This window comes from Myotis yumanensis, unplaced genomic scaffold, assembly GCF_028538775.1.
Source record: "Myotis yumanensis isolate MYYU_CA2020_CCGP unplaced genomic scaffold, mMyoYum1.0.hap1 SCAF_13, whole genome shotgun sequence".
NCBI lineage: Eukaryota > Metazoa > Chordata > Mammalia > Chiroptera > Vespertilionidae > Myotis > Myotis yumanensis.
Genome location: NW_027223764.1, coordinates 41,000,196 through 41,024,756, shown reverse-complemented (window position 1 = coordinate 41,024,756; position 24,561 = coordinate 41,000,196). Strand labels below are relative to the sequence as shown.

The window sequence follows — 24,561 nt, the reverse complement described above, 5'->3', positions numbered from 1 at the left end:
CCGTCTGGGGAACGGAGCGGGGCCCTGTGGGGAAGACAGGCCCCCCTGGAGGCCTCCGGACACGGGCAGGGGAAACAGATGGTCCCAGGCTCCATGGGCAGCAGCTGCCCCAGTTCCCAGCAGGGACCTCTCTGCATGTGTGTGCACTGCCTTTGGCACTGTGTGTGCCTGTGTGTGCATGTGTGTATGTCCGTGTCTGTGTCTGTATGTGTCTCTGTGTGCCTGTGTGTGCATGTGTGTATGTCCGTGTCTGTGTCTGTATGTGTCTCTGTGTGTGCGCCTGTGTGTGCATGTATGTCTGTGTCTGTATCTGTATGTGCACCTGTGTGTGCATGTGTGTATGTCCGTGTCTGTATCTGTATGTGTCTCTGTGTGTGTGCCTGTGTGTGCATGTGTGTATGTCCGTGTCTGTATCTGTATGTGTCTCTGTGTGTGTGCCTGTGTGTGCGCCTGTGTGTGCATGTGTGTATGTCCATGTCTGTATCTGTATGTGTCTCTGTGTGTGCACCTGTGTGTGCATGTGTGTATGTCCGTGTCTGTATTTGTATGTGTCTCTGTGTGTGTGCATGTGTGTGCATGTGTGTATGTCCGTGCCTGTATCTGTATGTGTCTCTGTGTGTGCACCTGTGTGTGCATGTGTGTATGTCTATGTCTGTGTCTGTATCTGTGTATCTGTGTGTGCATGTGCGTGAGTGTCTGTGTGTGTGTCTGTATGTGCACTTGTGTGTCTGTGTCCATGTCTCTGTGTGCGTGTGTGTGTACAAGGAGATGTGTAGGACAGTCAGGCGGTCCCTATGCTGTGATGGGTTTGGCGGGTGGGTGGGAAGTTCCAGCGAGGCAGGTAGGTTGCCCTGTTCATTATGACTGTAGGGAGCTCTGCTGTGTTCAGAGGGATTGGGGGTGCCACCCAGAGGATACGCCTTGTGGAGCCCGACAGGGAAGAGGCAATTCTGGCTTCCTGTGCTGCTCCCAGAGGCAAACACACACAGTGTCACACACACAGTGTCACACACACACACACACACACACACACACACACACCAGCAGGGGCAGCTCCAACAAGGACTAGAAAACCACCTTTCACAAACCGCTGGCATGGCCTCAAGGCCGCGTGGCCCAGGCTAAATTAAGCAAACAGTAAGCAAACATCAAAGGGCCGTTGTGTAAGCCACCAGGTTCAAGCTATCTAGTTCTCTCTTGCAAATCTCGTTTTAAAGGCATCCGAAGCCTCCACATCGCCCCTCTCAGCAGAGATGCTTAGGGTGTTTCTAAATCAATGAGGAATTGGAAGGGGTGGGGGGGCAGTGGCAGCAGCTCCCCTGGCTGGGAGGCTGGAGGAGCAGGGAGAGGAGGGAGGGAGGGAAGGGCCTGGTCTCCTGGCTTCCTGGAGGCTGTCGGGCTCCATATCAGCTTCTAAAACTCAAGGCCGGGGAGGCCGGCTGCTGGCAGCCCCGTTGGAACCAATGCCAACCTGGTTCTCAGAACATGAAACCAGCACCTCAGAGCACTGAGCCAGCCTCTCTGGGCTTCCCTCAGTCCCTCGAAGGTGGGGACTCGTCCTCTGGCCCCCCGGCCCAGGCTCTGCTCCAGCCCTGGACTGGCCCAAGCTGACAACTGAGGGCCAAAGAGAACCCAAGAAACAAGAACAAAAGGAGAGGAGAGCTGCAAGGTTGTGGGAATGCCTGCCATTCCCACCCACAGGCCTGGCCGAGTTTAATCCCTGTGCGGGGGAGGCTCTGCTTCCATTTCCCAGGTATTCGGGGCTCTAGCTCTAACTCCCCGGTGGCTATCCATGGTGGGGTGCACCAGCAGTGGAGTCTGGCCAGATCAGTGCAGAACTTTCTCTCCTTTGCTCCGGGTAGAAGGATATACATGTTCAGGTGCTCAGCCAAGCGGGCCATGGTGCGTGCGTGCGTGTGTGTATGTGTGTGTATGTGTGTGTGTGTGTGTGTGTGTATGCATGTCAGGTGCCATCTCCTTTCTCCCTGACCCCAAGGTCAGGCCCAGAGCTACTAGTGCCAGTGTCATGATAAAATAAACAGGCTGCGTGCTGCCCACCATCCCCTGGCCTGGAGTTGGGTGTCAAGGCCCGGGTGGCAGAGGGAAGGAGGCCTGGGATGGGGACACAGATACAGCAGGTAGAGCCCAGCACCCTCTGGGTGACCCTGCTCAGCTCTGCCTGCCTGGGAACACACAGGTAGGGGTCACCCGCCTCCAACATTCCTGACATCCTAAAGAGAGTCCCGGGAACAGGCTGGGGTGATGGTAGGTCAAGAGGGGTGAGACAGACAAGTCATGGAGGTCATTCAGGTTTCCTCCCACTGGTGGGGGTCAAGATGCTGCACCCCTGCTCCTACTGCCCAGGCCTCAGGGCCACCTGCTCTGTGCCCGGCTCCCCAGTGCATGGCCACCGGACTGTGCAGGCAGAGAGGTCTCTTCCGTCTGACTGTCAGGAGGGGCCTGACAGCAGAACCCTGGTCCAGGGCCAGGCGCTGGTAGAGAGTCTCTGCCTCACTCCAGGGAGTCTGTATCTCTGCAGCCTGGCTGTGGCCACGGTCCATGCATTTCCTGAGAACTTAGTGTGAAGTCATTCGCTGGATGATTTGTCCCCATTTGTCACCACAAGTGGATTCTTAGAGTGAGCAGGCCACCTATGGGGGCTGGACTTGTTACAGTGTGGCTCAGAGAAAGCTGTCTTCTCTTCTTGGCGAGGAGAACATGGAATTGGGAGCTCGCCGCCTCCCAGCAGCTGACCGTGATTGCTCCCCGCCTTTTTCTCCACCGTACACTGCCCCTTCCCGCACCATCAACAAGCCAGGCTGCTCCTTCCCTAGCCTCACCATTGGCTCATCTCTTGTTTGACAAAATCACACTGCACTAGAGTTGGGAGGGACATTATTTTTCTTTATATGGTATTTTCCCCTGGATTATGACAAAGGAAAAAGGAACTTTGAAAGCTAGGAAAGAAATATAAACAAGAAAATAAAAATCGCCCCCGTCCCAACCCCTTGGAGGAAATGTGAGTTTGTGTGTTCAGATTTCTATTTCCTTCCAGAGTTTTTTAGGCCTTTTTTTTTTTTCATGTGGAAATCTTACTGCACTTATAGTTTTGCATCTCATTTTTGAATTATTTTGAAATATGTATTATAGGCATAGGACAGCACAGCCCACCATGAACCCCAAACAACTGAGACCCCGATGGTGAGGGTCCATCCTGGGCTACATACCGAGACATCCTCTGGCAGGGCTCGGTGAGGGGACACCCCATCCCAGGGGAAGGCACACACTTCACCCCACAGTTCCCTCAGGGTCTGTGAATAACTGGTAACGCCCACCCCGACCTCAGGCCCACAGCATCCCTAGCTGTAAGGGCCAAATGGCCCCTGGAGGTTTCATCTGGGCTCGGCTCCCTCACTAAAGAGGAGTGGGGTCGGAGCCCTGTGACTGCAAGGCGCTGGAAAACGACAAATCGGCCTGCCTTTGGGAAAGCTCGCTGGAAACCAGACTGCTGCTCACAAAGGGGATTGTTTATTAAAACCACTGCTGCTGCTGACCATGACCTGGACCTGGGCCGTGGCCAGCAAAGCACTAACCCATCATCTCTGGAAAGCCGCAGGCCGGCCGGCAGCCCTGCTGGCTGCACAGAAAAGCATCGCGTGGGCAAATGGAATAAACAAGTCTCCCCTCAGCCCTGCTGACAAAATAACTCATGCCCTGGCTCTGCCAGCGCAGAACAGACCTTCTGAAAAGTAGAAAAGAGGAAAAGGAGGAGCAGGTAGCAAGACTAGGTTGGGAAACCAACCAACGAGGCAAATAAGAAATCAAAAGGAAAATTTAAAAAAATCACAAGACAAATTAAAATCTAAGCACAACATACCAACACTTAAGTAGTTCTAAGAGGGAAGTTTATAGTGATAATGTTTATAGTGATTCTTTCTACATTAAGGGGGGAAAAGATCTCAAATAAACAATCTAACTTTATACCTCAAAGGACTAGAAAAACAAACTAAGCTTGAAGTTAGAATGAAGAAAATAGCAAAGATCAGAGTGAAAACAAATGAAATAGAGACTAAAAAAGACAATTTAAAAAGATCAATAAAGGTAAGAGTTGGTTTTTTGAAAAACATAAATAAAATTGACAAAGCTAGACTATGAAAAAAAGAGAATATTTTAATAACTAAAATCAGAAATGAAAGAGATGTTATAAAAATAAAGAGGAGACGTTACAACTGATGCTACAGAAATACAAAAGATCATAAGGGACTGTTGTAAACACTTATACACCAACAAACTAGATAACTTAGAAGAAATAGATAAATTCCTAGAAACATACAACCAACCAAGACTGAATCCGGAAGACCAATAATGAGTAAAGAACTTGAATCAGTAATGAGAAGTCTCCCAATAAAGAAAAGTCCAGGACAAGATGGCTTCACTGGTAAATTCTACCAAGTGTTTAAAGAAGAATTACTACCGACCCTTCTCAAATTATTCCCAAGCACTGAAGACAAGGGAACACTTCCAAACTCATTTATGAGGCCAGCATTGCACTGACACCAAAGCCAACAAGGAAACCACACACAAAAAATACCAGCTAACATCCCTGATGAACATAGTTGCAAAAATCATCAACAAAATATTAGCGAACCAAAATCAATAGAATTACAAAATCATGATCAAGTGGGATTTATCCCTGAGACGCAATGATGATTCAACATCTGCCAACCAATCCATGTGATATACCACATTAACAGAATGAAAGATAAAAATCATATGATCATCTCTATAGATGCAGAAAAGCATGTGACTAAATTCAATATCCTTGCTGATAAAAACTCTCAACAAATTAGGTATAGTAAGAATGTATCTCAACCTAATAAAGGCCATACATGACAAGTCCACAGCTAACATCATACTCAAAAGTGAAAAGCTAAAAACGTTTCCTCTAAGATCAGGAAGAGACACTGTGCCCACTCTCACCCCTTCTATTTAACATAGTACTGGAAGTCCTAGCCAAAGCAAGAAAATTAGGCAAGAAAGAGAAATAAAAAGCATCCAAATTAGAGAAAAAGAAGTAAAATTGTCTGTTTGCAGGTGACATGAGGTTATATATAGAAAATCCTCAAGACTCTAGCAAAAAAACTGAGAACTGATAAACAAATTCAGTAAAGTTGCAGGATACAAAAAACAACATACAAAAATCAGCTGCATTTCTACACACTAGGTGCTATCCAAAAAACAGAAATTAAAGAAACAATAACATTTAACAATAGCATAAAAAAAACAATAAAATACTTAGGGATAAATTTAAACAAGGATGTGAAAGACTTGTACGCTAAAAACTATAAAACATTGGAAGACATTGAAGAAAGCACAAATAATTGTAAAGATATCCCTTGTTCATGGATTGAAAGAAATAACATTGTTAAAATGTCCATATTACCCAGAGCGATCTACAGGTTCAGTGCAATACCTATGAAATTTAATGGCATTTTCCATAGAAATAGAAAAAAAATCCTAAAATTTGTATAGAACCACAATAGACCCCAAATAGCTACAGTAATGTTGAGCAAGAAAAGTGAAGCTAAAGGCATCACACTTCCTGATTTCAAACTATATTACAAAGCTATAGTTATCAAAACAATATGGTATTGTCATACAAACAGACACATAGATCAATGGAACAGAATGGAGAGCTTAGAAATATATAGTCAACTAATTTTCAACAAGGGTGCCAAGAATACACAATGGGGAAACGATAGTCATAGGCAATCAAAGCAAAAATGAACAAGTGGGACTACAGCAAACTAAAAGGTTTAAGCACAGCAAAGGAAATGACTAGAAAAATGAAAAAAAACAACCTACAGAATGGGAGAAAATATTTGCAAATAATATATCTGATAAGGGGTTAATATCTAAAATATATAAGGAGCCCTTGCAACCCCATAGCAAAAAACAAACAAACCCCAAATAATCTGATTAAACAATGGGCAGAAGATTTGAATAGATATTTTTCCAAAGAAGACAGACAAATGGCCAACAGGTAAATGAAAAGATGCTCAGCATCACTAATCATCAGGGAAATGCAAAGCAAAACTACAATGAGCTATCATCTCACATGAATGTCTATTAAGAAAAAAACAAGAAATGACAGATGTCGCTGAGGAGAAAAGGGAACCTTTGTACACTGTTAGGGGGAATGTCAACTGGGGCAAGCATTATGGAAAACAGTATGAAGTTTCCTCACAAAATTAAAACTAGAACTACCATATGATCCCACAATCCCACTTCTGGATGGACATCCGAAGGAAATAAAATCACTATCTAAAAGAGCTACCTGCCATGAAGAGATCTCCCATGTTCACTGCAGCCAAGATATGGAAAAAACCTACATGTCTGTCAACAGATGAATGTGGCAAAGAAAAAACACAGCATGTATATTGTATTGTGCATGTACAGCACACACACATATACAATGGAATATTATTCAGCCATGAAAAAGAAGGCAATCCTGCCATATGTTTCAACATGGATGAACCTGGAGGACATTATGCTAAGTGAAATAAGCCAGACAGAGAAAGACTCTTTGGTATCACTTATATGTGGAATCTAAAAAGAAGAAGAAGAAAGTTGAATCCATAGAACCAGAGAGTAGAAAAGCTATTGCCAGGGACTGGGGGTGGGTGTAAATGGGGAGGTGTTGGTCAGAGGGTATAAACTTTCCGTGGTAAGATGAATAAGTTCTGAGGATCTAATTTACATCATGGTCACTAGAGCTAACAATACTGTATTATATACTTAAAGTTTGCTAAGAGGATAGATCTGAAACATTCTCACACACACAAAAGTCAACCGTGTGAGGTGATGGACGTGTTATTTAACTTGATTGTGGTGATCATTTCACAATGCTTATGTATAGCAAATCATCACATTGTAGAGTTTAAATATATTACAGTTTTATTTGTCAATTATATCTCAATAAACCTGGGGGGTAGGGGGGATAGAAAAAATAGAATTGAAAAAAGGACTGAGCTGCCTCTGTCTTGCTGTGTGCTCTTGGGAGGGCTGCCTAACCTCTCTGTCTCACTGACTTCATCAATATGATGGGAATCTCCCCTCCCCTCACCCGGGGCTCATAAAACACGAAGACCCCTGGGTTGCAGGGGTGTAGACAGGCCTGTGGTTCGGGTCCATCCATAGGAGACCCAGGCAGAACAGGCTGCTTCCTGCTCCCACCTGAGCCAGTGAAGACTTTGGCAGGAGTCAGAATCTGGGTCATTTGAGGGATCCGTGCAACCCGGTGTCTGGGAACTTTGTGTCTGGGACAGTGACTGCTGCCTTGGGCTCAACTTCTGACAAGATGGACAATTTGGCTGCATCCCTGATGCACCGTCCAACAGTGATGCCCCGGAGTGCCAGGAACAAAACAGTCTGGGTGGTGAGGGTGGGGGCAGGGGAGCGGACAGAGAAAACTGAGTTTCCGAGAACAGGCCCTACTCCTCAAGCCCTGCCTCCAACGCCAAGCCCGGAGGAAGACAAAGGAACCAGATTATGGGAGAAATGACGGATCTCCGGATCTCCGAGCTGGCCGTCAGCCCCGCGCAGCCACTGGCTTCCTGTGGGACCTTGGGCAAGTCCCTTCTCTTCTTCAGGCTTCAGGGCAAAGGAGCTCATATGTAATGAGGGTGCACTAGGGGCCAAGTTCTTCACACGCATTCTCTCATCAAATCCTCAGCCCGAACTCCGTGAGCTGGGAACCATGACCCCTAAGGAGCCCAGGGGCTCCCAAGAGGTAAAGTACTTGCCCAAGGTCACACAGCTCGTATGAGGCTACATGGCATCGGTGATGGAAAGAGTGGGAGACCAGGAATCCAGAGAACCTTTCCAGCTCGAAGGGCTCCTGATTCTGCAAACCGTTCCAGCGGGTTTGCTGCCACATGGTCCTTTCAGCCTTTCTCACCCTCACTCTGATATCCCCGCACAACGAAGTCCTATAGACAGTGCCTCCAAAATGTACGCCAAACCCCTGGTCTCCCCGCAGTGAGTGAAATGAAAGCCAGATCACATCACTTCCCCCACACAACTCTGCAGAGGCTTCCTACTGCCTTTGGAGAAAATTCCCACCTCCTACACCTTGGCCCCTGAGAACCCACGTGACCTGCACCGGCTGGCACTGCAGCTCCGCCTTCCTCCCTCCCCATCTCTCACACCCATCAGCCAAGTGCATCCACACTGGTCCACCCACCAGACAAGCTCCTTTCTGCCTCAGTGGCTCCCTCTGCCTGGGTATCTGCTCCCCTGAGCCTCACCTGGTAGGCTCCCTCTCGTTATTCCGTCATTGTCCTCCCATTCTGCGCCCAGGCACTCTCCCATCACCCTGTGCTGATTTCTTGCTCTCTGGTTTCCCCTTTCAGTGCCCGTCTCCCCAGCAAAATAAACGAGGCATTGTATGCCCTGCTCTCTTCTCTGCGCACGCCCAGTTTTACAGCCCGGGGCACACACAGTAGGGCCCGGCATGCATGTGGCTGATAACTGCGCCCCAGGCCCACCTGGTTCCGGAAGAGCAAGGCCACCACGCCACCAACGAGCTCGATTATGAGACAGATCCCAAGGATGTACATAAACTGAAAAACAAAATTCAGAGATTTGCCTAGAGGGGCAGAGGAAGCGCCGTCAGCTCCGAGGACAAGCGCATCAGGCGTCATCGCTGTCAGATGACAGAGCCTCCCGGGCCGCTCGCCCTTCCTCCTGTGAGGACACAGGATGTGGATGTTCTGAGGGAAAGCCCGTCTTTGAAGCCCGTGGTCAGGAAAAGTGACTCAGCTGTCCAACCCAGACTGTTACCGAGGTATGTCCCAGGGACTGAGATGGAAAAGCACCCCACCCCCGCTCCGCCTCCCTCAACCCCACAGGAGAGCTGGTCCTCGCTCAGGCTGCTCCAGAGGGGACAGGCTTGGCTTAACAGACAGGGCAGCATTTCCAGCTGTGCGGGCAGAGCCCCTCACAAGTGGCTTCCCAGACTCCCAGTGTGGTGAGGGGATGCCTGAAACAGAGAAAATGCATCCCACCCCTGCGCTTCATCACTGTACCAGCATTGTCCAAACTGAGGCCAGCAAATCCCAGCCTCAGGCAGCACCGAGGCCCTGCTTATAGGGCTTTCAGGGGCCTCCCATGTGAGGAAGACAATGTGGGTGCAGAGCAAATGCATCTGCCTATCTGGTACCCCCAGCTTTGAAAACCCATCCTTCACCCCATAGTAAGGAGGGCAGGAGGCCTGGCCCCACCCCCTGGCCCCAGGGCAGGCCTTCTGAGTCCTGGGATTAGGGCCAGAGTTACCAAGAAAGACTCCCTGGGATCAAGAGCCACAAGGACTCTGTTGGCCTGGGGCTGCTGGCCATCACCGCCCAGGGAAAAGAAGGGCAATGCCCGGTGTCCAGCTGGGAGGTGGGGGTGGGGGAGAGAGCCCTGGGCGCAGCCTGCACCCCTGGACCCAGGGTGGGTTTGCTGGTTATGTGCGCTAAGAACTCACTACCAACTGGTTTTTGTTTCACTTGCTCTCATTTGAATGTGGTTTCAACCCCTTCCAACTGGAGTCTGGACCCACAGAGGGTGTGAGTGAGTGAGAAGGCTAGTATTCAAATCAGCCTTCATATGCAGAAGTGGAGGTGGCCACTGTGGGCAGAGAGGCTGGTCCAGGAAACCCTCCAGGAGAGCTGCCTGAAGGCCTGGGCCAGTCTCCCTGCCTCTCCCGGGGACTCCAAGGGCCTGCCACCCACCAGCTGAGGGGTGCGCGGGGCCAACTCACCGCTTGAAGAAGGCACAGGTTGTCTCGAAGGGAGGCCAGCACGCCGACGAAGGAGACGATGAACATGATGACTCCCAGGAGGATGAGGATAATGGCTGGGGCCAGAAAGGCACTTTCGAGGGTTTTGTATTTCTGCCGCTCAACCTCTGCGTAGATCCCCACGGACAGAACCAGGGTCCCGATCAGCTGCAGAGAGAAAGGGGAGGAGGGAGAGGTGAGAAGGACTGGAAGGCACTAGATTTTCCTCCGAAGAGCTTAGTGAGGGCGTGGTACCGGCCATTGAGGGGGCTCACCCCAATGACTGTCCAGGGAGGGAGCCTGTTAGAGGCTGAATTGTAGTCCCCCAAAAATTCCTATGCTGAGGTCCTAACCCCCAGGACCTCAGTGTGACTGTATTAGGAGACAGAGCCTGTAAAGAGGTAATTAGATTAAAATAAGGTCAGGTGGGTAGGCCTTAATCCTATATGACTGTTGTCCTTATAAGAAGAGGGCATTAGGGCACAGACATTCACAAAGGGAAGACCAATGGGAGACACAGGGAGAAGACAACCACCTACAAACCCAAGACAGAGGCCTCAGAAAAACTGACTCTGCCAACACCTTAGTCTTAGACTTCCAGCCTCCAGAATTGTGACAATAAATTTCTGTTGTTAAAGGACATATGCACCCCTATGTTCATAGCAGCACAATTCACCATAGCTAAGATTTGGAAACAGCCTAAGTGCCCATCCATAGATGAGTTGATTAAAAAACTGTGGTACATCTACACAGTGGAATACTACGCTGCGGTAAAAAAGGAGTTCTTACCATTTGCAACAGCATGGATGGAACTGGAGAGCATTATGCTAAGTGAAATAAGCCAGTCAGAGAAAGATAAATACCACATGACCTCACTCATTTATGGAATATAATGAACAACATAAACTGATGAACAAAAACAGATCCAGAGACAGAGAAGCATCCATCAGACCATCAAACCTTAGAGGGAAGTTAGGGGAGGGTGGGGTAAGAGGGAGAGATCAACCAAAGGACTTATATGCAAGCATATAGGCCTAACCAATGGACACAGACAACAGGAGGGTGAGGGCATGAGAAGGGGGATGGGGAGTAACGTGGGGATAAGGACACATATGTAATAACTTAATAAAGAAATTTAAAAAATAAATAAAATTTCTGTTGTGTAAGCCCCCTAGTCTGTGGTACTGTGTTATAGCAGCCCTAGCAAACTAATACAGATCCTATTTGGAAATCTAGGGAAAAGTCTTGGTGAGTCAGGGGGAATGCCTGGTGGAGGATCAGAGAACCTGGGCCTTGCACAGGCTGTTCCATTGCCTGGAACGCGCTTCCTCCTGAAATCCACATGGCTCACTCCCTCACCTCCTTCCTGCCCTTGCTCAGTTGTCACCTGTGCATGGTGAGACCTTTTGGAGGGCCATCTTATTTAAGAAAGAATCCCGCCTCCTGACGCCCTGATCCCATTTCCCTGTTTGACTTTTCTCCTTTGCACTTGCCAGCATATGACTTTTTCCCTTTGATTTTGTTATTGTCTTCCCCACAAGAATATAAGCTCCGTGCCAGGAGGGGTTTTTTCGACGATTACGGGCATCCCCAACAGCCAGGACAGCCCTGACATTTAGGAAGTACAATCAGCGTTTACAACCAATGTCTGCTGAATGGATGCCAGCTGCGCTTACCAACAGACCCCCTTGGGTGTGAGGTCAATGCTTTCTACCAAGTCTCTTGCCTGTCCAAGGACTCTGACTTTCTAGGCCACACACTCCTGAGGGCAGAGGCAGATCATTGGAGACCCTGGACTCCTCCACTGAGCGGAAGGCAATGTGGGAGCATAACCAGAAGACAGGGTGCTGCCGGCTAAGGCCCGAGGAAAGGAAGTGAGGGGATAATTCACATGTTGGCAAGATGTGCCACGAGCACAGATAAGCCAACATCTGGAACACGGAGGAGGCTGTCCCTGCAGCTACTGGCCTACCCAGCCATCAATCGGCTAAGCGTGCCCTCCAAATAGATCCCTTTGACTTCTTTCTAAAGACTGTCCTGGGTAAGGGCAAGGATGCCAAATATCACGCAGACCAATCTTACTTAGAAACACCAGGTAACGGGATGACCAGGGAGCCAGGATCCTCACCCTCCGGTCCGCAGTCTGCTGTATTTCACAGCTAAGTGCCACTCCTTTGGTTTGAAAAGGTAATTGGGTTACAGAGATCCACTCCCCTCAAGTCTAGTAGGAATGTCTTTCCAGTACACACGGGCCAGGAAGTGCTGAAGGCATTGACAAACTCAGTGGTAAGCCAGTTATTCACACATGGCCATAGCAGGAAAACTGTAAAATGATGTCATCAAATTCACCCACTTGGGTAAACGTTAAGATTTATAAGGCAGGGCACAAACACACACACGGCCCTACCCAGGAAAATGGTGATCCCAGGAAATGAAACCTACCTTTGTAAGAGAAAGGTTAAACAAAGACTATCTGGTCACCTCATGCTCCAAAACCCAGAACACGGTGAAATCGTTGTTCAAGATCAGCCTAAGCCCTGTGGGGCCTTTGAGAACAAGGGCATGCAGCTTTAGAAAGCCAGGTCCCCGCTTCCGGTCACTGCACTTGCAAAGAATCACTCACTCAGCCCTCACCCTGAGCCAGACACAGAGGCGGCCACGCCTCCAGCCCAAGGCTGAGGATTGTGGTTAAGGAAGAACCCCACAGGGAAGCACAGTCCTCAGAACCCAGGCAGAGAGTGACTGTGAGGACGAGGTGAACTTGAGGGCTACAGAGTCGGGGCTCATTTTCCATCTTTTATATATATAAATTGATTTCAGAGAGGAAGGGAGAGGGAGAGAGAGAGAGAGAAACATCAATGATGAGAGAGGATCATTGATTGGCTGCCTCCTGCACACCCCTTACTGGGGATCGAGCCCACAACCCCGGGCATGTGCCCTTGACTGGAATCACACCCGGGACCCTCAGTCCGCAGGCCAATGCTCTATCCACTGAGCCAAACCAGCCAGGGCTCATTTTTCATCTTGATGAAAAGTGTAAACCTCATGCTGTCACTGAACCAACAGGAGAACATCTTAATATTTTCACAATTGACCCATATACGTTTGAGAGTCCTACGTTTCCTGTTGTAAACAAAGAAAACAGTTCTCAGGCAGGATGGCGACCCCTCTTCCTCACTCCCCTCCCCCCCGAGGCTGTGCTTCCGAGGTAAGGTGTCCTGCTTAGGAAACCATCTCCAAAACACCAGCGCTGTCGCTGCCCCAGTTCTGAGCAGAAGTGATCCCAGCCCTCTCCACAGAGGCAGAACTCAGCTTCTGTTTTGACAAGATCCCGCGAGCCCCAGGGCCCACTCCGGAACAGCATGTCGGCAGGAAACAAAACTTCCTCCCATCGCGCTCCTGTTGCAAAGCACCACAGCATTTCCAGACCACTGAAGCCATAGGGAAAGCTATCATGGCAAATGCCAACCCAAGCCTCCTGACTCCCCCACCGCTGGGTACCCACGGCCCGTTCCTCCTGGTCCACCCCGAGGTGCTGCCACCCAGCTCTCCTAGAGGCCTGGCAGGCAACCCCAAGGCGGCTCCCCACACAGCACAGGCTGATCTGGGCTCCTCAGTTCCCAGAAACTTCAAGATTTCCAAATGATATTTACATCTCCGATGACATCAGTTTATGTTTCCATTCGACTATAAAATTAACTGTCAATGCCAGTGTGCGATCACATCCACTCTTCTCTGCTAATTATAGCCCTTCCCCAGGCGGCCGGCCACTCCAGCTCCAGCGCAGGAAGCAAATGGCCTATTTGTCAAGCAGGACAGCTTCAGCTAAACAGGCTGGGGCAGGGGCACACAGCCACGCCCAGGTGGGGCCAAAGAAGGAAAGCACATGCTGCCGGCAGCCTACAGGCCAGGCCCAAAGCCACATGGTGCCGTCAACAGGCTGCTCAGGAACCGGGGTGCCCAGCGTGAAAGGGGCTGAAAGCCCCCCCTAAGCCCCACAGCCTGGGACCCACCTTCCTCTCTGCAGGGAGAGGCCCAGCTCCATGCCTCTGTGGGAAGCAGGAGCCCCCGTGAGGCACTCCAGCACCTGTGTTTCCTCCTCCAGGAAGCATCTGGTCACTGTCCCCTCCACAGACTGCCCTCCCTCCCCCCGCCTCCAGCTGAGGCAAGTCTGCACTTGGAGGGGACATGAGAGGCCCATTTTCACTCCAAAAGGCACAAACCAGACACCTATTGTGCTCCAGGCCCTGAGGTCACCAGGGGCCACAAGACTAGACATGGGGTAAGAATGGAGGAGGGGAGATTGGGAGATGCTAGAAATGACCTCTATGGTCCTGTGGATGGGATCCAGGAGGTCTTTCAACTGGAGTTGGAGAGAAGATCACACCTTTACTTCTGTTACCCTCTAAGGGAAATGTTCCTGGCACAAAGAAGGTGAAGACCTCTTGGTCTGTGGGAAGCAAGCTGCAGTTCCTACTATGGAGAGATACAGACGACTCTGGGAATTTGAACAAAAGTGAGAGGAAGAGAGGAATTGTCAGAAAATCAGGGTGGGCTTCCTGGAGGAGCCAGTGCTTCCTGGAAGGCCCCAAGCACGGGTTCATTCTAAAACTATCTCAGGGGGGCACTCGAGCCTCCAGGGTTCCATGTTGGGCCCAAACCAAGCACTTTTCTGAGTTTCTAGCTTGAAGATGTGGGGGAGAGCTAAACTCCAGGGCCTGAGAGAGATTTTAAAGGAGATGGGGCTAGCAGGGTCCCTGCACCCAGCTGACAAACCCTAGACTTTGCATCCTTCAGCCCTTCTGTCCCAGGCCCACCCTCCTACTCAGCACACTCTGTACCAGCTTCTCCTCCGTCCAGATCAGGGCTGGAAGGAGCAGGAGAGGCGAGATTAAAGATGGGAGTTGGCAATCCGGGCCTCCGTTTATTAGTGCAGTGTCCTGGGCCATGTCACCCCTGCCTCTTTGAACCTCATTTTTCCCCTGTGGGACAGTAAGACCTGCTGCCATCTATAAAGTGCTGTACAGCATCCCCCAAAGTGCTAGACCTGCATCAGCTCCCTTAACCTTCACACCCCCGCACATCCTAGAAACGATGAGTCTCATTTTATAGACCAGGCTCTGTGGATCATGGGAGGAGTCGAGTCATCAGGATGCATGACAAAAACCTATCTGTCTGTTCTGCCACTAGGACTTCCAGACCAGCCTTTTGCAAAGATCTGGGAGAGAAGTGATCTGAAATGTCTTTGCAAAACATAAAGGTGCCAACGGAATAGTCTATGATGTTGGTAACATTCAGTGCGGTAGCCACCAGCCACAGGTGACTAACAAGCTCTTGAAATGTGGCTTGTGTGTCTAAGGAACTAAATGTTTAAATTCTATTTTATTTTCATTTGACCACATGCAGCTAATGGCCATCGTATTGGACAGCCCAGATCTAAAGTGTTTCTCACTGATGCTGTCTCTTACCACTCTTACACGGTTGCTTTCTGAAAGTAGAGAGGCCACTCTTAGTAAAAAATCATGTGTCCTAATCACCCTGCCACTAGCTAGAGGAGGTTCAATAGTATTCACTGGCTTCATTCAGGAGAAAACCATCTCTCCACCCACTTTCTCCAAGAAGATGCAGTTCCTGATGCCCACCCCCTCCCCTTCCCTAAGGAAAGCAGGACAGACCAGATCCAGAGGCCCTGGCAGTGCCCCCAACCCAAACTGATACAGGGGCCAGACCCACCTCCAGGACTGCAGGGCAGTATTCTAAGCTTTGGGGCCCCTGAGCCCGGGTGCCACTGACCAGGCCCCGTCCGACCTCCAGGCAGCCTGTGCTAGAGAAACAGGCCTTCTTTCAGCCCCAAATAAAGCCAGGCCTTGAGAAAGCCACAGAAGCTGCCTCCTCCTGCCAACAAAGAAGCCGGTCCCTGGTCTTCATCACTGGGCTTTGCTGTCAGCTTGGCCTTGACCCTGGACTTCTTTTTAAAAACTGGAGATCAAGTGCAGAGGACTCGGTTAATTGCCATCCTTGATCCACGGCGTTCTCCCGCACAGCCTGCTCTGGTTTGTTATGTAACGAGTACCATTTATTAACCAGTCCTCCAGCCCCCACAGACCTGCCATGACCCACTGTCATACACTAGGGTTCCATATATGCCTAGGTCAGCTTCTAGCTCCCTGCCTCTTCCATCAGTCAATCTACCCCTCAACAAACCTCCCCATTGTAGTGACTATAGCTTTAGAACACATCTTAGCACCTAGTAGGTCAAGTCCCTCCTTCCTGTCTTCTTCAGAAGTGACCGGATATTCGTGGACCTTGACTCTTCCTTATACATTTTAGAATCAACTTACCAAGTTCCATGAAAAAAAAACCCTGCTGAGGTGTGACTAGAGCCGCCCAAATCCACAGATCCCTTTGGGTAGAACTGAGTCAGGGCTTCCTACCCATGAGCACAGTGTATTCCTTCTTCACTTATGTCTTCTTTGTCATGCTTTCTCTAATGAAAGGGCTGTCTCCACTTCCTCCAGGCTTCTGCATGGCTGACAGGCAGCGCTGGGGAGAGACGTTGGGAAGTATTTCCAGGCCAGGCCCTCCAGCGAGGCCCAGGGTGGAAAACATGCCTCTGAAAACAAATCTCTCTCAGAAGCAGAGTGGGCACACCAGTCTGGTGGCTACCCTCCTGTCACCAACGGTGACAGCAACTTGATTTAAAAGACTCCCACGTGTTGTCTGTTCTCTATGTGGTGAAGTTTCTTAGAGGCCTCTCTTGTCACATTCTCACCCTATGATGTTTCACATTCCTATGGCAAAATAAAAACTAAAAAGACTCCCCCCACACACAGCACATTCCAGGCTGAGAAAGGCCTACCGTAAGCCGGAGCTTTGCGAGCCCAGCTAATCTCCCGGGCCAGGGCCAAGGGGGCTCTGAGAACCACCACAAACACGGAAGCCGAGGGGCAGAGCTGCCCAGGCCCAGACACGCCCTGGGGAGTTTGGGGCAGGCAGATGGGAGGTAGTGTAACACATGCCTCATAAGGACTCTGAAACAGAGCAGTCCTTTTCTCCTGGGAAATCAGGGAAGGCCCATTGGAGCTGGACCTCGAAGGGTGCCCGGAGTCAGACTTTATACACTGGACCCGCCCTCAGCGTGGGGACCGGTCTGGTATCTGCTGGAGGAATGAATCTGAGCAAGTATTTGCTCCACACGCCTATGAGCCCGAAGAGGAAACTCTGGTGACCCCATTCCACAGTGAAGCCTTGCAAGGTTTAAGGATAAGAGTGACTCGCGGTTCATCTAGAAACCCTGGAAGCAGCCATGGGAAAAGGGGAGTCAAGAGCAGATCACCTCGACCCAACACTCCTCCCTCTGGTTTCCTTTCCTCTCCCGCTCTTGGCCCTTCTCTCTCCCCACCTTCCATGTGTCTGCACCGAGAGTCAGACCTGCCTCCCAGGGCTGTGCTCTCCTGGCACCAGGGTGATTATCTTCCCAGATCTCAGCCCCAGGCCAGGCTGACTCATTAGCCAGAGGCCAATCAGAACCGAAGCCAGTGCTCCCCGGAATGCAGCCAGGACCCAGGCTCTGGGAGTGGGGACTCCCTGCTCAGGCCACTGAGAGCAGCACCTGAGGCCTAGGGTTGGAGCGGAGAGGCTAGGAATGATGAATGCAGACTGGGGTTCTGGGATATGGGCAGGAGACTAGAGATGAAGAGCTATTCGGGGTTGGGGTGGAGCTGCTTCCTGCTGGGGTTCACTCAGGGGTACATCCTGTGCCGAACCACTGCTGGTCACCCCTCTTTGTCTTCCTGGCCCAGTTGGCTGAAGCTCCACTGCTCAGGGCTGCAAGCCATTGGCCAGAGTGGGTAAGATGACCCCTTTTTCAGACCCTTTAAAGAGACACAGGCTCACAGAGGTGACAAGGAGCTTTGTCCTAGACAATGGCTTTCAGTTCAGGTCCCAGCAGCCGGTTAGTACCCACACCCGTCCACCAGGAAGTGAGCCAGGCACATCCCCCAGTCTTCCCCTGGCCTGGGGTCTTTCCCAGAGACCCCAAGTGAGGACAAGAGCAACTTCAGGGAAGGGGAATGAAGGGGGGATCCCCCATGATCTTACTTCTCCCTCACCATCTGGGCTGCTGAGAGGAGAAGCCACAACAAAGGAGGGAGCCACCAGAAGGGAGCAGGCGGTGGAGGACCAGGCATGGGGGAAGGGGAGGAAGAGATAAGGGAAATTCCGGCCATGAGTGCAGAAGGCAGTGAGGCCTCACAGTCAGGGCACACCTGCCTGAGTTGGGCGCATATGAATTGAGGCCAGTCTCTATATAATGTTGGCAATAACAGGGCTTACTGTCTCAGCCTGCTGCTTTTTCATGTTAGGTCTATTCTTATATCTAAGGAAAATGAATCAAATTCTCTTGATTCATTTTTTTCCCCTTTGCCCAAAATCCCACATCTGAACTAAACCCTTCCTCTGCCCCTAAACTAGGATTGGAAGGCAGAGGAGGTGATCAGATCACACATGTCAGTGCCTGGCATTGCAGAGCCTTAAAGAATGTAAGCTGACCCACTACAAACACTCATGACTCCACAGAGGTCAAAGGGCAAAGAAGAAAGGCGGCAGCATCATACATTGGAAGGAGCACTGACCTGGGGCATGGGAGCCTGGGACTGTAATCCCAGCTCCGTCACTAGCTCCCATTCGACTTGGGCCTGGTGTCTTCACCTCTCCTGAGTTCTCCAAGCTTTCCCTCCAAGTCCAGGAAGGTCACACTTCTGCATGAGAAAGGCCCTACAGGGGACCGAGATGCCCTTCCCAGCCCAACCTCAGAGGAGGTACACACCCTCAACACTGCCGGCCACAGCAGTCGTGGAAAGGAGAACAACAGTTTTTTGGAAATAAAGCCAAAAGGGACTAATGACCATCCTCCAAAGCTCAGCTCTAAGCCCTCCTCCCCCTGGCAGCCTTCCTGGGTCACCCCAGCTACAGGGATCTCTCTTCACTCCTGATCGCCTATGAAATCAACAATGGGAAGCCCTCACTGGTACTGATATTTATAGTATTAACTATGCCCACTGACAGGTAATTCCAGGAGTGTATTACCTGCTGCATGCAGGGCATGGTGGCAGAACCCAGCAACACACATACCATCTTTGACCTACAGGACTTCACATTATGTAAATACACTAGTCCCAGAAGTTCATAGGAAGTTTGATGGCTCCACTCCCAGACCACACTCTCCTGACAAAGCCATATGGGAAGTGGTTAGGGCCTATGCCAGTTCACAGTGGCCTAATGAACCACAATGCCCCTGAAGGAAGATGCCACACAGAAGTTCCTGGCACCAAGCAGTTGCTCAGTAAACGTGACTTCCCCTTCCCCAGGAAAGAGGTAGGACGGATGTAACACTAACATTTCAAGACTCAAATCAGACACCACAAACCATTTCCCCTTTAGAGGCACTTTGGTCCAAAGATAATTCAGGGGAGGAGGAGTCCCTATTCTGAATTCCAAGGCAGCACTCACTGATCCAACATACATCTATTAAATGCCTGTCAGGTACCAGACAGTCGCCGGGAGTAAAAAGATACCGAGTTCCTGCCCTCAAGGAGCTCATTCTACTAAGAACACCTACTTGCCAACAAATGCAGCAGAAATGGGGAAACACGGGGTAGAGGGGACTGAACGTGCAGAGGAGGAAATGCTAAATCCTGGGCAAGACCAGTGAGATCACGGAGGCTTCCTGGAGGAGGCAGTGTTTGAACTGAGCCCATGTAATGCATGCATTTGACAGGCAAGAATTTCTGAAGTGGACAAGAGTTTCAGGTGCCCACGAAGGTGCTTCAGAGACAGTAGCTCAGCATCGCTGGCGCCAAGGGCAGGTAGGTAGGTGGAGGCCGGGGAAGCTCACAGAAGGCAGACCCCCAAGGCCTGATCTCTCAGGCGAAAACAAACCGTTTATACAGAAAGTGAGAGGGGGAAAACATGTTATTACTACGAATATGGTTTTACTTATTGGCGTGATCACGTATTAATTTATGTAATGTCTGGTCACTGGGGTGTACACCTGAGACTAATATAATGATGTATGTCGACTGTAATTGAAAATGATTAAGAAAGAAAATGGTTTGGCCTTCCCGGATCACCCACCCACCGAGGATCCCTGGAAGACACTTTGAGAGCAGCTGCTTTAGGAAGGGGGAGAGGAGCACAGATAGAGCAGCAAACACAGAGCCCCAGCTCTGGTGGAACTCACATTCTAGTTGGGGAGAGACAAACAAGGAAAACACGTAGTATGTCCTGGTTACACGTGCTCTAAAGAAAAACAAAACAGCAGAACAGGAAAGGAAGCCAGGGAGGCTGGGGGAGGGGGCTGCCATTTTAAATCGTAAAGACCTGAAGTAGGGAAGGGGTCTCTGCCATCTACACGGACATGTGGACGAACGTCCAAGCAACTACCAAGACTTTGGAACATGTCCGTGAGTTCAAGGAGTAGCTGCTGCAGCATGACAAGGGGTGAGTGCAGATAAGGCGAGAGGGCAGGGGTGGGGCACGCCAGGTCAGGTGGCGCCCTTGAAGCCACTGTGAGGACTCTGACTTTTGCTCTGAGTGGGTGGGAGCCACTACAAGTTTGCGGAGCATTGATCTGGTCTGACTTTGACTTTGAAATGAGTTACTCTGGCTGCTATGCTGCCAACAGAGGGGGCGGTGGGGGTGGGGGGTGGGGCATGAAGGCCAGAGGGAGAGCAATCAGGAATCTACTGCAGTAACCAGATTCCAGGTGACGTGAGCCTGGACGAGGGCAGGCGCATGGAGGTGGTGAGAATCGGGCAAACTCAATATATGTTGAACTTGAAACAGGGAAATCACCGAAATAATGTATGCAGGGGAGTCACACGCTCAGATTGGCTTTCAAACGTTCTTTCACCCAACTGAGTATTCACACAGCCCCAATGTCACCCTACGGCTTACTCGTTTGTTATCGTGGGGAAATGCACATTTACAATGCAGAGGGCCGGCGGTCCAGCTTGGCATGGCCAGCAGCGGGGTGGCCAGACATCACGTGTCTCCTAAGGTGGCATTCTGCACCTCCTGCCGCGTCCCGTGTGCAGCGCTCCTGCAGAAAATGTGTGGCCTGAACCCAATCAAAGGAAACTGGGACGCAAACCCACAATGCTAATGTTCTGCAGATCAACAGACCCAGAGGCTGCAAGGGAACCAAACAGCAAAGATCCTCTACACTGGGGGAGGTTAAGGAGACTCGGCACAACCACAGCAACGTGCGAACCTTGAGTGTGCCCTGAATTGGGTAACTTAGCCCACAAAGGACATTTGGAAAACAGCTGAGGAACTTTGGATATGATCTGCATAGATCAGCGGTTCTCAACCTTCCTAATGCCGCGACCCTTTAATACAGTTCATGTTGTGGTGACCCCCAATTTCATTGTTACAAATTGAACATAATTAAAGCATAGTGATTAATCACAAAAACAATATGTAATTATATATGTGTTTTCCGATGGTCTTAGGCGACCCCTGTGAAAGGGTCGTTCGACCCCCAAAGGGGTCGCGACCCCCAGGTTGAGAACCGCTGGCATAGATGATGCTTTATTTCACGGTGGTTATTTTTCAGGACAAGGTGGCGTGTGGGAGAAAGCCCTGAATGCTGAGGTATCTGAGGGTGAGATCGCAGTGGCTGCAGCTTCCTTTCAGCTGGTTGGCAAAAAAGAAGTATATGTATTGAAAGATTAAGACAAGATGTTAACAGTTGGTAACTCAAGGGCACACAGGTGTCTTTGAACTCTTCTTTCGACTTCTCTGTGGGTTTAAAATTTTTTTAAAAAGAAGTTTCATTTCCACTATCCCAGCTTGAAGAGGAACCACTGACTTCGTACTCTCCATCTTGCAAAAGAGAAGAGGCCTCTACAGGCCCCATCCCAACTATGTCCCAAGCATGGGAACCAAGGGACCAAGAGGCTCCACCAGGGCCTGGTGGGTCTCCCAAGCAGGCGGTGGGTACCGGCCCTGGGTCTTCCAGCTCTTTAGAGCCTCTCTCCCAGCACCCGGCACAGGGCCCCGTGTGCAGCTGATGATTAAGGGTGGGCACTCAGGGAGTCCCCGGTCTGGCATCCAGCCACCAAGCAGCTCTCCTCCCAGCAGGAGGAGGGTTCTGGCAGGGGGCCCCACCGCTCCACACTGCCTTCCCGGCCCAGCAAGCCTTTCCCTGCTCACTTTCTGAATTTCCCTAAGTCAGGAGAGAGCAAGACCCCAGTAGGTCTTGGTGGGTCAGGCAAATGCAGACAAGTAACACACCGTCTTCCCCAGGATTCCAGAATCACCTCTCCTGTTTTTTGTTAAAATGAGATCCATTGCAATACACGAGCCGTGGCCCCAGATCCTGATTTTTTCAATGCATTACGGGAAATATTGTGGGGACAACTGGAGAAGTTTTAATGTGGTCTTGGTATTTTCTTAGGCGTAATAACGGTGCTGTGGTTGTATCCAAGCGCTTCTTTTGGAGGTGCATGCTGGGATATTTGGGTGACCTGTCACAATCTCTGCAGCTTCCTCTGACATGGCCAGATGTCAAAATTACCGGTTCAGGCTGCTGGGCATATGGGTGTTCGCTGTGTCATTCTGTCACCTTTCCTGTTTTAATGTTTTTTACAGTAGAAACATTGCGAAAACAAACAAGGTCCAAGTTCCACCTCTTCCGCGAGGAGTCTGTTTACAGGTCTGTGTCTCCCTTTGGCCAGGGACGTCTCAGTGGCCACAGCAGGGGCAGGCTCACCAGTGGCCCAGGACAGGAAGCCTCCTCAGGCCTGAAATTGATGCCCCAACCAGATGTTTCCCTGCGAGCTGGGGCTAAATACAGCCCGTGGCAGGATCCTACCTGTTATACATCCAGCTGAGCCCACAGAATACAGGACCCAACAGCTTTAAGACTCAATCCTCCCTGATGTGGGGAGGCTTGGAGGAAGGAGAGAGAGAGTTCCGGTCATCTTCAATCCCCTCCTCCCCTTTAAGACAATTAGGACAAGAGAAGACAAACACCACAGATCAACATCATGAGGAAGCCCTGGTGCTGAACATCAGAGGAGGTGAGGCTGCCATCACCTCTCCCTGAGGCTGGGCTGTGAGACGCTCCCTCCCTGAGGAGCTGTGACTCAGAGGGACAGACCACTCCCTCCTGAGTGTCAGGGCCTCTGCTGTTGAACAGGAATGATAGCTCCTGCCCAGGGGTCAATCAGGGACCCTACGAGATGGGGAAACCTCTTTGTAAACGGAAAGGTCCTGTAACACACGAGAATCCCATTCTTTCTTTAAAATCAGCAGACACAAAGTGCCTACACCTGACCAAGAGGTGCCACTATTTGTCTTTAAATCAGACGACTTTTTTTTTTTTTTAACCAAAATAAATATGGTCCTGACCTAATCTAATCAACAGAAGTGGAAGGTACCATCAGGCTAGACAGAGGACGGGGCGGGGGGCGCTTTCTAACTGCAAAGGGGCAGCTTTAATTCTAAGGGAGGCCACTCCAGAGGAGACCGCAGTGGAGAAGGAAGACAGAAACCAACAGGCCCCTCTCCTGTCTCAGGGGCTGTGGCTCCTGAACAACTCCCGTCCCATCTCATTTCTGCTCAGAGCATGAGCACTGCGCCCAACTGTCCAGTGCTGACTAAGTCCCCTCCAGAGCCTCCTGGGAGCTGCGGACTGGCCCCGCCCCGGTCACAGGACGTCTGCAGCTGTCCTGAGCATGCTGCTAGGACTCGGGGTGCCAGCTTCTCAAAGGACAGCGACCAGGCTGGCTCATCCGTCCCCTTGGCTCACAGGGCCAGGAAAACAGATGTCCCAGATCAGAGGCTGAGCAGAACCAAACCAGGGGCATGAACCGGGCTCCCGCTGCCTGGTTCTTTCTGGCCCTGCAGAGAAGGCCGGTCTGTGATAAACCTCATGTCAGGCCCTTGTCCCCAGGCCCAGCAGCAGGCCTGTTAGAATGGGGGCTCCCGCCTCCAGCTGGAGAGAAGGATCCTGGAGTGCAATCACCGCACAGGGCCCCTCTGAGCGATGGAGGTTGTCCCACTGGCCACAGGCACTTGCTGCACGTGATCTGGTCTCAGCTCCCTCCCCTCGGAAAGGAAGGGGCTGCACCAGATGGCCTCCAAGGCCCTTCGAAGTTCTACCCAACTGGAATCCCAAGCCGCATCCTAACTGCCCGAGTGATGGGTGACACTCCTGCTCTGAAAGGCTGCAAGGGAACCCCGGGTGCTTTACAGCCCACTGGGCAGGCCGTTTTGATTTAACTACTTTCAGACCAGGAAGTCCTTCCTGAGAGCTAACTTGCATCCCCTTCCTGAGTTTTAGCCTCTTTCTATCGGGCTTTCCTTTTGGAGGGGGAGCCCATAAGAAACAGGTTGCAGAGCACAGACAGCCTTTGACCTGCCAGGGCCTGCAGAGTTAGGAGGGGGCGGGGCCTCTGGTGGGGCAGGGCTATAAGTCACCCACTTCCTGCCAACCTCCCCGCTCCTCCAGCCACAACCGGTCTCCACCTGAGTCTTCAGCGCAGCCCACAGAAGGGAAAGGGATTTGCAGGGCCCTGAATTGGGCCCCTTCCAAATGACGCAAAAAGGGCTTGCATTCGTTCCCTGGGACTGTCGTAACCAATGACCACAAACTGGGTGCCGTAAGACAACAGAGAGGTATTCTCTCACAGTTCTGGAGGCCCAGGTGACGTCACAGGACCACTCTGCCT

General features: G+C 50.7%; 1 protein-coding gene across 2 annotated transcripts in view; it reads right to left on the bottom strand.

The window, feature by feature from the left end:
- The window catches only part of TSPAN15 (tetraspanin 15), a 49,163-nt gene that overhangs the window by 14,241 nt on the left and 10,361 nt on the right, over positions 1-24,561 (bottom strand). The window contains exons 2-3 of one of the 2 annotated variants that reach the window (XM_070432896.1): positions 9,806-9,991; positions 8,550-8,624 (exon numbers count right to left, since the gene is read on the bottom strand). In XM_070432896.1, the coding sequence (XP_070288997.1) occupies positions 8,550-8,624; positions 9,806-9,991 (261 nt within the window). The remainder of the gene's footprint in view (positions 1-8,549; positions 8,625-9,805; positions 9,992-24,561) is intronic. The other variant, XM_070432897.1, reaches the window with a different exon arrangement.